This window comes from Podarcis liolepis (genome assembly GCF_965112155.1).
Source record: "Podarcis liolepis genome assembly, chromosome: 8".
In the NCBI taxonomy this organism is placed as follows: Eukaryota; Metazoa; Chordata; class Lepidosauria; order Squamata; family Lacertidae; genus Podarcis; species Podarcis liolepis.
The window spans coordinates 48,411,360-48,428,208 of record NC_139560.1 but is presented as its reverse complement, the minus strand read 5'-3'; the positions used below and the strand labels follow the sequence as shown (position 1 = coordinate 48,428,208).

The 16,849-nt window shown below is 39.0% G+C and overlaps 1 protein-coding gene across 27 annotated transcripts in view; it reads right to left on the bottom strand.

Annotated features, from left to right (window-relative positions):
* The window catches only part of PTPRM (protein tyrosine phosphatase receptor type M), a 395,597-nt gene that overhangs the window by 279,105 nt on the left and 99,643 nt on the right, over positions 1-16,849 (bottom strand). For all 27 annotated transcript variants that reach the window (XM_083518504.1, XM_083518498.1, XM_083518477.1 and 24 more), the window contains exon 2: positions 4,070-4,192. In XM_083518504.1, coding sequence (XP_083374630.1) covers positions 4,070-4,192 — 123 coding nt within the window. The remainder of the gene's footprint in view (positions 1-4,069; positions 4,193-16,849) is intronic.

Below are 16,849 nucleotides of genomic sequence, written 5' to 3'. Positions count from 1 at the left end.
GCTTGCCGAGGGGTGGGGCACAGATCCTTGAGGGCTAGGATGGAAGCATTATTATTCTCACAAGGCCACGACCTTCTTCTGCAGATTGGAACATTAGCTACCTTCTCTGACATAAATGTGATGCTTGGCACAGGGGGGAAATTAAATTCTATCTGTCCCTTCAGTGACAGCAATTTCTAATTTATTCTGCCTTCACAAAATAGAGAACATATACAGAATTATAATCAACCTTTTTTTAAACCAAAGAGTAAAAACACATTTTGATTTTTGAAATTCGGAGCTCTTCCATATTTTGCTTCTCATGGTGACTTTAGCTTCAAGTTGGAAGCAAAAGAAAGCAGCAGCTGAGGGAACTGGACCTGGAAAATCTAAGAAACTTTCAACCTAATTGCTATAACACAAAGTGAGGAAGTTTGGGGAAGTCCATTCACACAAAAGGGTTCACCAGGAAAATAATCATTACGCACTATTTTCAATACTTAGTCCTGTTTCATGACAAGTAATGCAGACTTATCCCAACCCCACTTCCTGATCATTAGTAATTCTTATCAAGTCCTGTCCACTGTTCCAATGCAACCTATCCTGCATTCAGAGTACCCAGTATGCTGATCATAAGATTATAAAAAAATTGTAAAGTATTTTACGAAATAAGTACACGTCCCGTAACTGATGCCTCATATCCTACAGAAGGAAAATATGGTTTCAGTGTGCTTCAGAAAGGCCACAGCTGATAACATCATTGTAAGAACTGTGAATAACTAATAGTGTTGGAAAGTAGAGAGGCAGTTAAATACACGTGGGAGGGGGAACTAAGAGTTGATACTGAACTGCAAGGAAACTAACTTGTAACTAAATTGTAAATAAAATAAAAAAGTGCTGCAGAATTCAGAATGGTGCAACATACGTTAAATACCGTATTTTTTGCACCATAACACTCACTTTTTTCCTCCTTAAAAGTAAGGGGAAACGTCTGTGCGTGTTATGGAGGGAATGCCTACGGGTGGAATGCCTACAGATTTTCCTCCTCTAAAAACTACGTGCGTGTTATGTTCAGGTGCGTGTTATAGAGCGAAAAATACGGTAGCTAAGCTTTGATTTGCACATGATTCCAAAAGTACAGATCAATACAGTTCATACGGGAATTGGCAAAGAATGCATTCCTCAAGCATCTCTATATGACAATATAGATTCTTCACACAGAATGCTGCGAATTAAATCATTTATCCATTTGCTAAATTAATTTACCTGGTTTTCAATTGATACCTTTGTCACTTAGTATGTGCCACACTGTCCATTACAAAGGTTCATGTGTATGGAATTAATTTTGCTGAGACAAACCATCTTTTTAATTTACTTTTTGCTTTTGTTATTGCTGTGTGGGGTCTTTGTTTTTGGAGGGGAGGTACATTTAGCTGGAATGAGGACATTAGATATAAATGTTAGTTGCATAATTTTTAACACGGTTTCAGGAGTATATCCATCAGTTTTAATTGTGTTAGCTAAATAGAAACTGAAGATTGAGAGACAGGATTCATCTGAATATCAGTTGTTGAGGTTGAGGGCAAAACAGCACAGATCTGGTTGACCAGTTGCCAACTCTGGTAATATAGTTTAAAATAAAATATTATCTGATCCAGGAGGGATCTACTTCTATGCTTCTTCAAACTTGGCCAGACAGGTCCAGATATTGCAAAGCTTGTTTGTTGCTACGGGTCAGGAGTTTCTCTAAGTTGTGTCCTGTAGCCTAGTTTGGGGACTGCACAGCTGCCTGAAGCCTTATCATCATTGTTTTGGAGCTCTTCTCCAAAGTAGATTCTCCAAAAGGTGAAATGTTAATGATACAACTTGGTTAAATTTGCCATCTCTTAGCCACTATAATACAGTCACTTCTATTTCTGGAAAAGAGATGTCAATCAAAGCAAGTATGTTGTGTTTGAGCTAGGAGTATGCAAAACATTTGGATTGATCCAGAACCAAAGCAGGACAGCTTAAGACAGATTATGGGCTTGTTTGAATCAAGGGAGGATGCCCAAAGCACCATGAACCAAAGCAGGGACCATCAAAGGACCTCAAACCATAAAAGAGTTGGATTTTTTTAATTGAAAAGATGCTGCGATTTGTCTGCAAAAACTGAAACATCTCCTTCTAAGATTGCTATATAACCACAGTGAGGAGAGGTGTGGAGGAAATCTCTTTTGTATAGGACAGGTCTAGCTTCTAATGAGAAATATTTATTTTATCAGGGGTCTCCAATCACACACTTTTGGAGAAGTGATGCTAAAGTAATCACCTTCTTCTTGTCTGTTCTATTCTCTCCTCTCTACTTGCTCTATACAAGTGGTGTTTGCTTGGGAAAAGCTGGATATTCAAGTTCTTTTATCTTTGTCAAAATAAAAAAAATCCTTCCAGTAGCACCTTTAAGACCAACTAAGTTAGTTCTTGGTATGAGCTTTCGTGTGCAAGCACACTTCTTCAGATACACAGTGTATCTGAAGAAGTGTGCTTGCACACGAAAGCTCATACCAAGAACTAACTTAGTTGGTCTTAAAGGTGCTACTGGAAGGATTTTTTTTATTTTGACTATGGCAGACGAACACGGCTACCTATCTGTAACTTTTATCTTTGTGTCACTGCTCCTATCCACTCAGCATTTACTTCCTGTGAATTCTGATGCCAACTGAGTAGAACACAAGGCTGAAGTTTCTGCCTAAGAAATAATAAAGTTATAGATGGCTCTTTTGGGGGAAGGGAGGATAAAATTTTAAATGTGTCCAAAACAAAAACCCTGAACAAGTTTGTCTCTGATTTGGAAAACTTTGTCAACTCAGAAGGAAATTTCATTCATCTCTGTTGAAAAGAAAAAAGCTAGCATTTTTTAGTTTTCATTTTTCTGAATCAAAATTTGGACCCCAAGCTGAACCAGACAGGCTTTGAACTGCTTCAGTTCAAATAATTATTTTTTCAAAGTATCTCACACCTAATTTGAACTGTGGTACTTCTTTATATATTTTTGTGAGCAGCAAGGAATAAGATGATAGTTCTGAACAACTGAAAGATATAATGTGCTCTTCTTTCAACCACTTCTAAATGCTATTTGATGTTCTTACTCATTGTCTTGTTTTACGAAGTATTTGTCAGATATGTGCAATTAAGACCACCTACTCACTCCAACAAACCTTATGTGATTTTGAAAGAGAATTGTGTCTGCATTCTTATCTATTCCACTCTGCTTTGCCTACCCATAAATAAGTATCTAGACATCAACCTGTTGTAATTATATCTTTTCAACTTTTACAAATCTTAAAGAGTTAAGGGAAAGAAAACATTTCTATTTTGGACTGAAGTGAAAGCTATTTGTTTTGCAGTGTGCCTGAAAACATCCCATTAGTAGCAAAATGGATATCCTTTTGTAACCTGAACAAGAGACTTCAAGGGCTCACAAGCTAAGGTTTGGTTGCAACATCAAAACCAGAAGGTGACACTAGTAGGTAGCTGCCATAAAATATCAGACAATATTTAGAATTCACAACCACATTAAGATATGAAAAGGTAAGCAAACAGGGAAGTAGCTGGGATAGCCAACCCTGCCCTATATCATGGTTAACCCATGGGCCAGAGCAACCTGCATGCTGACAGAAGTGGCCTTCACACCCTAGCAGTTTTATCTGCCAATGTGAATGTAAAGTACTCTGCCCGATCTTTAGAAAGTTATCTTTAAAAAGAAGACTTGGGGTAGAATTCAATGTAGCACTAAGTGAACCTTCCATCAGCTCAATACTTTAGGCTTGCACAATGGAATGTTCTTCCTTGTACACCATCTAAGGGTTCAAGGGTTCTCCTAACCTTCTGGATTTGGAGAGGGTACAAAAGACACAGGCAGGGAAAGGAGCACAAGTGGAAATTCTTTTGCTGACAGGATGTGGTAACGAAATAACACCACCAGTGCTTTATCTCCCTATCTTTGTCATATTTGATGTGCCCCACATGTTTCATAAGCAATAGTATAAAGAGATACTGCAAGTAATAAAACATACAATATATAAAAGAAATAATTTTAACTGAAAACTACCTGTTGGCAACCATGGATCTGATGAGGGCTTTACCAGTGTGTTCACTTGATCCCAGTTAAGGTCATCATCATCAGACTGACTATATCCACATGACGCAAAAGGTTCATCAAATGAACAGCCACCTGTTAAAAAGGAAAGAAATAAAATAACTTGAATGCATTCTTTGACTCCTGCATTTTCATTTAAATTCCCTGCTTGTAAATCTCTTACTACCTTGAACATCACAATAGAACAAGTTCCCCCCAATGAACCCAGCATAAACTTGTTTCCAAAATATCATTAATTTTAATTACAAATAAGTCAGTGGTTGCTAGCATCAGATATGAATGATATCAGCATATCATATGCCTTTGCTTTTATAAGGCAGCTTATTATCCTGGAATTGTTGAAACTCATTTATACCATATGGACAGGCCCATTCCAGTAACCAGAGTAGGAATTTATGAGTGTTAAATCCCTGCAATCTCCAGAATGCAGATAGTCACTGTATGAGCCACACATCCACATTGAGGGAATGGGGGCAGGAGGGAACTTGGGATATGGCAGAAAAGGATTATTTTCTTATTATGATGGAGATGTGCTTGACACAAATGTGTCAATGTCTGCCGTCTATGCACTACAATCATGTCCTTTGTCAGAAGGACCTATAATCAACAACAGAAACTAAGTTCTCACTCAATGTTGAGTTTAATTGCTGCTTTTAGTATGGTACCAATGCACTATAATACTCCACTTATAACCATGAGTTGAAATACAGTTCACATGCTAGTTCAAATACTCAAGCAAGTTCAACAATTGGTTTGTGTAACCCTGAGGCAATATTAGTTTACACATTTTCTACAATGAATCACACTTTCTTTTTCTATTTAAATGTAGATGGAACATCCAATGACTTGCTAGCATATAAAGTCACCCTACCCTTACGCAACTCCCAATAACTGGTTCTGTCTTCAGTTTCTATCTTGTTATTCTATAAATTTAATCTAGAACTTGGGTTCAAAAATTCTTTGGTTCACAATAACTGGTTCATAATACCAGCAAGTGTTAATTAATAAATTATAAGAATAACATTTTCACAAATTATGTTGATGTGATCAGAAAAGGTTTCCCAACCATGCTAGTGTTTGGTTTAACTGGTATACTGCACTCTTCAGGAAGGCTATCCCCACTTGTCATGCTTAAAAAAACAAAACACTTTCCCTAAGCCTAAGTCCTGGTGGAGGTAGATAGTGTGTGCATACATGTCAAGGGGTGTGTGTGGTGTATGCATGTTTGTGATGCACAACAGTTTCCCCAGTTTGCAAGTATGCCAACTGGCCAAAAAAGGTTGGTGGTTTCACTGCTATATGCTGCTTTATGCTAAAAAATAATGAAATGGGAATAAAATACTACTAAGAGCTATGGCTAAGAAAAGGAACAGGAATGGCTAGTTGAACTATACTCGCACATTAATACTCTTAATGTGAGATATGAGAAACGACTCATCTGGGAAGCAAACATTAATCATTAATTTTTTCAACATTCATCCAAACACTTTCTTCTTCACTTAAATACCACCATCTGTTTTCCTTTATAATAAACCTCACAAACATATTGCATATGCCCCGGTGGAAGACAGATAGGTCATTTTCACACAGTTATAAATTGTGTTGTAAGGAAGAGTCTTGTTTATTTTCAAGGGAAATTAGCAGTCCTGGACACTGCATCTTTCTTGAACACTCTTGCCTGTACCCACCTCAATTAAAAATCACACTGTAATAGTAAGCTCATTAAAGAACTCATGGTTCTTACTCAATATTTCACCTCGCCAACAAAATATAATTTGTCTCAGATAGGAAGAATGAGATAAATGTTGAAATCAAGGAAATCTCCTCAACAGCTTATAGTTTGCTATTATTTTGTGTCTGGGAATTTTAGAATATGAAAGAAAAGCTATTTCCATAAAACTAAAAATATGTATTTTTTAATGGATGGATCAGTGAAATTATATCCCTTGTGCTAAACCACAGAAAATATATCAAGAATGAACTCTGGAAAAATCCTATGGTTGGCATATCTAGGAAATATAGGTACCACTTATTTCATTGACTATCTGTAACAACCTGGTGCTAACTATGCAGGCTTTGATGTGCACACACTGTGTGCAGAAGGGCAAGAGCACAGTTCTGTTACGTCCTGTGGAAGCCTCCATTACAAGGGGGTTATAGCTACAAGCGGAAACATTATACCCCAACATAATACAACAATATATGACTACCTAATTCAGATAGGGTAACAGTAAATTAAGCAAAGGATAGTGCATTGGAGAACAGCAGCAACCAGTCTATTCACGCTTCCTTTTGTTCTCCCACTTCCTTATGCCACTCCTATATGCTACATTTAATTAAGGGTTGTGATAAAACTGAACACTGGTGAACAAGGAAATCAACTGAAATCAGGTGCAAAATTGCTCGGGTTGAGAGAGAGAGAGCAGGTGTGTCATGCCATTTTTAAAGATGGAAACATAACCTTTTTAAAAAGATGTTATGCCTTTAACCACCCTCCTGTGTCCAGTGAGACACTCAGACACTGCTGTATCCCAGATGTTCAGGGGCATTTTAGACTGGTTCTTCCATTGTTGAGCTTTCATCAATCGTACTGCAGTCAGTAAGAAGTCTATTAGTTCTCTGTGGTGCAAGGTGGAGCCCAAGCCTATATCTAAAGATAGTAGGACTAAGGAAGGATTTTGAGAAATAGGTTGGATTGTAAATGTGGATATAATGGAAAATACTCTATTACAACTGTTTCTCACATGGGGGCATTCAAGTTGTTCTATTTTAATAAATGTAACCACCATTCCATTTCTCATGAGTTTTCTTTGTGGGTATGTAAGGTCAACCGAACAGGTGCTTCTTACACATCCATCAACCCTGATCGTCACCAGGTGCTGAAAATACGGGAAGGAGCAATACTACTGGCCACACCTATGTTAGTCAGGTATGTAAGCAGTATAGCAGCACATTGAAGTATGCCAGTGCAATATCTTAAGCACATGTCTGATATAATGGATTCATGCTCCTTATTGATTGAATGATGGCTCAAGTGGTTTGAAAGAGCTGGGATATAAGAAAGTTTCTTATACTGTATTAAGTTTACAGTGAGGCATAAAAGTCCTTAACTTTTCACATAACTTTTCACAATTATGATTGGAGGAAGAGGCGCAGCATTCAAACTAGTACCATTGAAGGATTTTAAGTGTCACATCCATGTCAAACAAACTAATCTCCAAACAACATACCATTATATATAAAACACAGAAAACAAAAACAAAATAAAGGCATAATTGAGCATAATAAAATCAGAACATAACAGAGCGCATCAAGAATACATGCAGACAAAGAACATACTCATATTGAATGGTTCCAGTTTGTAAAAGAAAGGAACTGTGATCAAAGCCTCACACTTCTGCCAGATTTGACACCCAAAGTAGAAATAGAGAGGAAACTGCATTACTATAAAGGAAATGAATATCAAAGCAGTCTATGTGGAGCCAATTTTTTTCCCGTCCAAAAGAATGAAAGCTATGTAAAATATTAATAAGCTCAGGTACATGCTTCAATTAAGAAGTTGAGCTACACCTCTAAAACACCAGCTGGAAAACTTTAAAGTAAACTCTATCATTTGCAAGATTCGGATCTAATACATAGATGACAGAATGATCTAACATATGCTTTGGAATTGCCCCAAATTACCAAAAATCTGGACTGCTGCCAAAACAGTGCACCTTATTACATCAAAGCCAAGGCATTGGAATAGTCTCTCCACACACACACACACACACACACACACACCAACAGACAACACCACACTAAACATACATAATAAAACACACACAAACAGTTCTTTATACTTCTACTAAAGCTATTATCAGGTGCTGTAACACAGATCCATCTGAGACCCTTATGTAAGGTTTATTTAGATAAATAAAACGAATACCATTCCATTGACATAGGGTGGATGAGCATGTGAGCCAAGGCACACACAACTCTTTTCTCATGCTAAACTATTATAGCCAAACTTAGCCAAACTGAGCAATGTGCATGTGAATTATTATACATTCATACTGCCTGATTGTCTTAATCTTTCCCCTAGCTTTATTGAAAAAGCATGATTTCACATCCTTGAACAGGACTTAGATGAGATACATACATTTGCAATAAGCAATGTATTATTCCCAATCCCTATGTTTGCTAGGGAATATAAAGCTATTAAAATAGTTTCCATCTGAGCATTGTAGGTTAAAATGTCCATGTTTAACTATTCATTACAAAACTGAGTAAAATTACCAGTTAATGCAAGCAGCTCCCAAAAGATGATATAAAGAAAATTTTAAAAGAGTCATCTATTAAAAGAGTTCATTATCTCATATTCCCTAGCTATTCTATAAATTGGGATTTAATATCATTATCTGTCTTAGATATTTAAAGTGAAAATTAAAAATTTACTTATTTTGCAGGTCCAAAAAACTAAGTCTACAAAATTCTCCTATATTTTTGGGTTGCATGAACATCTGTGGACCAACTTATAAGAATGATTTTGCCTCATTCATATATTCCCTCTGAATTCTAACACTTAAAAGCAGCAAGTACTTTTCAAGCTATCAATATGAAGCTATATTTCATATTCAGTATAAAATTCATAGAGAATCACACAATGATAGATATGTAGAGTTGGAAGGGACCATGAGGTTCATCTAGGCCAACTCCCTGCAATACAGTGGTACCTCTGGTTACGAACTTAATTCATTCCGGAGGTCCATTCTTAAGCTGAAACCGTTCTTATCCTGAGGTATGCTTTTGCTAATGGGGCCTCCGGCTGCGCGCGTACCTCCGGCACGCAATTTCCGTTGGCATCCTGGGACAAAGTTCGCAACCAGGAGCAGCTACTTCCGGGTTAGCAGAGCTTGTAACCTGAAGCGTTCATAACCAGAGAGTATAGGAATAGGAATAGGAATAGGTATAGGAATCTCAACTATCCATAATAGATACTCATCCAACCTCTGCTTAAAAACCTCCAAGGAAGACGAGTCCACCACCTCCCAAGGAAGTTCATTCCATTGTCGAAAAGCTCTTAACATCAGGAAGTTTCTTGTAACTTGAAGGCATTGGTTCAGGCTCCACCCTCCATAGCATGAGGGTAGTGTAAAGCTTGCCCCATCTTCCATGAGGCAGACCTTTAGGTATTTAAAATGGCTATCATATCTCTACCCTACTACCTCAATTGTTCCTCATAAGGCTTGACTTCTAGACCCTCAATACCTTCATCTAAGTCATTTACACAGGCCCGACAGAACCCTGTGGCATCTCACTTGTCCCATTTCCCCAGTATGTTAAGGAACTATTAGTCTTTGGGTTCTGTTGGTCAACCAGCTACAAATCCATCTGTCTAGCCCTCATTTTACCAGCTTGTCGGCAAGAATATCATGGAAGACTTTGTCTTTTTGAGTATTTCTGACCATGACTCTCACCCAGTAGTTCCTCCAGCTTTTTGAAATCAGCATTCAAGTAGAGTGTGTGTACGATTGCATGCTTTCCCTTGTCTGTGTATAATGAAACCCAAGAGAACATGATCGTTTCCTCTCAAGGTTCCCAGTATTTCCACTTTGTCAATCAGTTCCTCCCTGTTGGTGAGGACCCCCTTGTTTCTTCACCCATCTTCTGGGAGATGAAAATGTCTGTGAAAAAAATGATGAATTTGTTGGCCCTTACATTCATGGCAGAGTTTTAGTTCCAACAGATATCAAGGTAGCTGAAGTCTCCTGTGATTACTAGATCTTTCCTTTTGGAATGTTTGGTAATCTGTTCTAAGAAGATATCATCCAAGTCTTGAGTCCAGCCTGGAAGACTATAACAGACCACCCACAGTAAGGTCACTGTTGTTTCCCTTGCCTACAATTTTTACCCATATACACTCAATCTGTCTTTCATTTTCCAGCTCATGGATCTCTTCACAAGTGTGCACATCCTTTACAGATAATGCTACTCCTCCTCCCTTCCGATCTGGTCTATTCCTTTTGAACAGGTTACACCCTCAATTGCTACATTCCAGTCATGAGTCTCATTCCACCATGTTTCAGTAATGCCTATTAGGCCATATTTGCCATCCTGTATTAAGAGCTCATATTCTTCTTGCTTGTTCCTCCTACTCTGTATATAGTATAGAGACAACTGAAACCACAAGTCATTCCCTCCAGCTGCTTCCTTTTTGTAGTTTCCCCACCCTTTAGCAGGTTTCTGGAGCACCACCTCAGTTTCCTGTGCATCAATGAAGCTAGTATCCAGAATACCAGGTGCTCCCTGTCATCTGTAATATTGTCTATTTCCACCTCAATGTATAGTTTAAAGCTCTCCTGATCAGATTCATGATCTTAGCAAACTCATTCCTGCCATCTCTTGCCAAAAGCCCTTCCTCAAGGAAGCGGAGACTAGTCCAAGAAGCCAAATATTTCCTGACAACATCACCTACACAGCGAAAGATTTATTCCCCCCCCCCCTTTCTTATTGGGACACAACCTTCAACATGAAGGAGTGATTAAAAACCACCTGTGCAGCTTCATAGTCCCTTGCTATATGTTGAAAGCTGTGTTCAGCGGTATCATTTCTATCTATAAGGAAGGGATTGTGGTCAGCGAGCTTTATAAGACTTCACAAATTCTTTGTCACATCTTGAATCATTGCACCTGGAAGTCAGCACACTTCCCAGGACATCTTGTTACTTTCACACCTTGCTGTCTCTGTCCCTGCCATCACCACACATCTCTTCTCCCTCTGGAGCAGCAGGAATCGTTCTATACACCATCCCTTCCAGAGTCACCTTGTTGTATTGTGAAATCTGCAACTGCTGTCCTTGCTCTTCTGGCCCAGAATTGGTACCCAATATGAGGGCATGGAATCCAGTAACACAGCATGGTTCCTGACATGGTTCCTGTGCATCACATTCCTCCAGCAGTTCGCCTCCTGCAATGGGCAATCCTCCTCTCTAGGAACACACTACCTTCATCCCTGTTCCAGGACAGTCCACTCTGCTCTGTTGAAAAAATCCTCATCTTGCCCAGCAGCTCAAAGTGTGGATTGGTGGAACTCAAGTTGCTGTACTTTCACTGCCAGAAAGGCAACCAACTTGCACTTGCTGTAGTTGTAGTTTTGCATGTTCTCAGGCAGTAAGACAAACATGGCACAGGTACTGCAGGTCTGCAACAGCTCCCTTGCCGCCCATATCTCTTGGTCCTACATACACCATGAAAAAGCACTCTGGGATGCCCCCTCAAAATGCCCTCGCTAACGCCCCTGTTTACAAGTCCTGGTCGTGAGCTCCCAGAGGCTGCAATCAGAAGGCAGAAAGAATTGAGCATTCCTCACTCCACACCCCATATAAACAAAACAAAGCAAGGTACTGCATTCTGTAATCTATACCTTTCCATAAGGAATCCAGCTGTATTTCTCTTCATCTGCACTTCAGCTTTTAAAAGAGGTATCGTCTCCCTTTATACTCCTCAAGCAAAAAACTATTAAGTGTACTTGAAGCTCAGTCGAGCTCCCTGGTGCAGCTCATTTTTAATGAGCATCTTGTCTTCATGTTCCCCAGAAGACAAGATCCGCAAAGCAATCTCAGACAATTTGAAAATGAGGTCTGCTGCTTCCCCAAACCGTTGTCTTTTTGAGCCTGAAAACTTCCTGTTAAAGCCATATGGGAATGGTGGACGATTTTAGTCAAACCTGATTTCACTCTTTTTTTTTATCACAAGCTCCTGCTTAGAAGCCCCACTGTGGCTTGGAAGTGCATGCAGTCTGCTTTATGCTTTGAACTTTAGAAAGGATTTAAACAGTCAATCTCAATATCATTATAATTCCAAGTGCATTACCTTCATATTGGTTGTGAGAAAATAAAAATAAAAAGTTTGAAGCTGATTTCATGGGTAATCCTTTCAATTTACTTGATGAGTTTTGCAGCTGCAAGTGCATGCTCTTAAATAATAGCATTTAAGGCAGCAGTAGAAATCCTGTGTATTTAAAACACTTTCCTTGTATTAAGTAAAGAACAAAAGCAGTATTAAGTTTTCTTGGCCTGAAAGGATTGCAGTTAGACAAAAAGAAACATTTCTGCAGTAATTACCAACCATTTCTTTAAAATATACACCAGCACCAGTACTTTTAGTAACGCACCTTTAACCAGTGGTTACTTTGGCCTCCATGATCAAGTTCTGTGTTCTACTATCATAGGCTTTAAAAGGTTGTCAAAGTGATTCAGTTAGAATTCACACAGATTAACCAAAAACAGGATTGCAGTCATAGGGAGCAATTCACCAAGCTAATACAGAAAACACATTGCAATGGTGATGGTTGAATCTACTGTACAGGGATACCGCAAGTATTCCTAATTTGCAGAATGTTATCTTAATCCTTGTGTATTTTTACTGGTAGCTACTGTGTCTATTTTGTGAAGTGCTATACGCACTCCAGTGCCTTGGGTAATAAGACACATATTACATATCTTTTCTGTCATGATCTCTTCTAACCTCTGCCCAAAAAACAAAACCCCTCAATTTGGGGCAGAAATTCATATACTGAATGAAATAAAATCAATGGTGTGTTGACTACATATATTTACTCCTATACTTTCTTTACCCATTTTGCTGAAAGCAGTTTTAAGCGTTTGTTTTCTCATTTTTTTTTTGCTTGAAAAGTTTCTGTTTCTAAGCATAAAAGTCAACTTCCTTCCACTGCTCAAGGCTACCATAGTTTGATTCCAATCTGCTCATGTATGACCCAGTGCTAACAATAGAATTTATTATTCAACTTAGACCCTTTTAGTAACAGCTGTTGGTAGAGTATTTTGTCTGTAGCAGAAAAACCTTCAGAAATCTGTGCTTCTGCTGCACACCAGACTGATCAACATAACTGAAATCACCCAAAACTCCCAGTAGCCACTTTATCACATGATTTCTTTGCATCCAAAAGTGTCATCTCATCTAGTTGGTAGCCATGTCAAACTCAAATGTCCAAATCTCTGTTTTAAAATGTACAGTTGTACCTCTACTTACATATACATCTCTGGATACAGAATCTTCGGGTTACAGCCACAGCAAACAGAAGGGTATACTTACGGGTTTCATCGCTTGCGCATGGGCAAAACCACGCCTCTATTTACTATCAGCCCTGAGTGCTCACTGGAAGGACAGATCATGAAGCTGAGGCTCCAATACTTTGGCCACCTCATGAGAAGAGAAGACTCCCTGGAAAAGACCCTGATGTTGGGAAAGATGGAGGGCACAAGGAGAAGGGGACGACAGAGGACGAGATGGTTAGATAGCTTTCTCAAAGCTACCAGCATGAGTTTGACGAAACTGCGGGAGGCAGTGGAAGACAGGAGTGCCTGGCGTGCTCTGGTCCATGGGGTCATGAAGAGTCGGACACGGCTAGACGACTAAACAACAACATTTACGTTATTTTCAGGGTGTGAACGGACCCCCGGAACGAATTAAGTTCGTATCCGAAGGGTCCCCTGTAGTTTGTTTTCTGTAGTTCATTTCTAAGCATCATCTCTGATAATCAAAAACAATTTTACTTTGTGCTTTACATCTTTTTTTTCCTTCCTGAGAAAAACTAAAGAGCTGATTTATGTAAAGGTGAATTATTTCAGCACCCTTAACATATGGAGCTTTAAGAAATGAAATGCTGAAGACAAAATATGTGTGTGAGCATTTAATATGCACGTTTTAAAATATCATCAATAGGGCAACAAGCAGGATCAAGACTGCTGAGCATGGCAAGAGTGCTAACCCTTTATTTCTGTGCTGTGATCCTGCAAAAACTACATTCCAAAAGCTAGTCGCTCTAGCAGGGAATCTCCCCACACACAACGGTCTGATCCGTGTTTTAAATAATTTAAAACATGCACATTAAATGTTTGTACACCTCTGACATAGTGTATATCAAGTACCCCTGCCCATGAGGCAGACTGAAACAGCCACCGCTGGTGGCAGAATCCTGCAGGGTGGTGCCCCTGTGAGAACCCTTCCCTGCTGCCACCACTGCCCCCCTACCCCAAAGCCTTGCTTGCCAGAGCTGCATGGCGGTGGCTTCTGGCAAGATCTCGTGAGATCTTGCAAAACTCTCACAAGGTATCACTGGAATCCTCTGCTGCACGACCCCAGCAAGCAACGCTTCACCGTAGGGAGCGGGAACAGCACCTTCTTGTTTAGCCTCAGGCAACAAAATGTGATGGCCTACCCCTGATGCCAGTTAACAGAACAAAGTGCAACCGCTGTGTCCACTTGGACAAGACCAGCAGCGAACTTCTTTCCCACTTTGTAGATAAGAAGCCAGATGAAAATGAGCCTTAAAACAATTCCCATTAGCTCTTTGTTTGATACCACCTGCCTAAATAGACTGGGCTCAAAATTCCAAAATGGAAAGTAAGAGTCATATGACTGAAGCTTTTTTTAAAACAAATATTAAAGCTGCCTTTCTTGAAGTTAAAGGGGAGAGGGCTAAACATAAAATAAATGTTTTTCCTAGTCCAAGGCAAAACTTTTTTTGTATACATAAAGTTTCATTAAACTGAGCAAACACTCCCTCTCCACCAAAAAAAAAAAGACACCCTCAACTTTTATATACTCTGTTCTGACCCAAAAAAATGATTACTAAGCAGAAATCAGGAAGCAGATTAACAAAACATGGTGTGCTTTGTACTAGTCTTTATTGCTATTCTGATAAAAGTTCTTAAATACAATTTAATTCACTCTAGAGTGTAGTTAAATAGTCTTGATTGATGGTACCTTCTCTTAGTCTTTTTCATTTGTTAAATTATGACAGATGACTTATGTACATTACAGAATTTCAATGAAGTTCCCCCCTTACTTTAATTAAAAGTATCCCATCCACAGTTGTTCATAATCTATCTCTCCCAGAACAATGTGACAGTCAGCAATGATGATAAATAAGGGGAAGGCCAAAACATTACAGAGTCAGTCCCTTGATGATGTGGGGAGCAACTGGCATGTGAATACAGAGCAACTATCTCAGCAAATTTGCAGCAGTGCTGGCTCAAAATACTTCAACATGCAGTTGGTCTATAGATTTCATCATCACTGATTCTGCTGAATTAAAAAGAAGTCTCCCTATAAACATGTGTCATCATCATCCCCTGTCATAGCAATCTTGAATGCTGCCCAGTTTGAAAGAGAAATGGAGTTGTCTAAAAGAAAGTAGTGGCTCCTACATACTCAGGAATGTCCTAGGTATGAAAAAGTATGTAGGAGAACCATGAGCTTCCAGATCCTATGGAATGTTGTTCACAGCTGAGCCTACAGATATAAGAAACAAGAGTAGCTCACACACTACAGAAGAAATCCTGGATTTATCTATTGTTTTCTATGGGCATCTCTGTCTTTTGTTTCATCACCGATGGTACCTCTGTTAACCAATGACAGGAAAGAGAGAATCCTGGATTTCTTTATTCTCTATTGTTTTCTCTTCAGCTTCAGAGGATGAGGGGAAATGAACTAAAGAACCAGAAGTCAGGCAGACTGTGTGAGTCTGTCAATTAGGTCTGTGGTTGACACGGTGAAAGAGGTAGGCAACCCAGGAAAGCCTGAAGTCTTGACAGCCAAATGCTTAAGGCCAGCAAGCTCAGCCACAAGCAAGGTGGTGTAGCAATGCACGCAATGGCTCCACCCTCCATACATGCCAGCATCTGCAGGCATGACACTGACTGAATGCATTTGAAGGAGTCCTCTAAAAATACCCAGGTGAACATGCTTCAAAACCTATGTGTGGTGAGGAATTTTGATAAGGGAGGGTTCCGCACATCAATTTGGATGTTTCACTCCAGAATTTGGACTCAATGGATTCCGCAGGCATCCTTACTAGCAAGATAAATGGGACCCTTTTACAGACCAGTATCACAGAATGCAGAAGACTGACAGTAAATCAAATAAAACAAGAAGCATTCACCCTTGAACCACTCTGAGTGTCAACTACTTTTAGCTATTGCCCTTCTTCACTGCCCAAATTTCACCACCCACAGCTCTTCTAGGGCAAAATAGGTCCATGCATGGAAGCACCCTCGGCGGATGAGTCTGGACATAGCATCTGTTTTCCATTATGGCACAAGGCCAGGGGGCCCTTGTATGCAAGCAAGCAGATTAGCGAGCTGCAGGCTATAAACCAAAGGAGGAACATTCAGTAATGAACTGAGTGGTGGAATGAGGAAAGTGATCTTTGAAATTACTCTTTCCCCTTCCTTCTTGCTATTCATACCTGCTTTGGTATGAAGAATTGAGACTTTTTAAAGGTCATTCTTAATTGCATTTCTAAAATGAATTTTAGATGTAGTTGCTGGTATTAAACATGGAATGAGTATATGACCAATTAATTTTCTTTTCTTTACTGGAGAGAATATGGGTTATCTGCTGCACTTTTATTTTGTGAAGTGTATAGAGAGGTCTAGAACTTGAATATGTATTTTTTCTTGAAGGGGTATCAGGGAGACTTGTCCATATTTACAGGCCACTGCAACTGTACAAACCACATTATTTATTTTTATTTAAAGGTATTTTGAAGCTGCTTAATTTAATAATAATAATAATAATAATAATAATAATAATAATAATAATAATAATAATAATAAATGTGTCTCTTTTTCAGTTCGCAAGAACCCTGCACTATAATTCTCAGGATAGCCCATGCAATTCCATGAGTGACATTTAGCATTCTAAGTGTTGATCAGGCAGTTCAAAA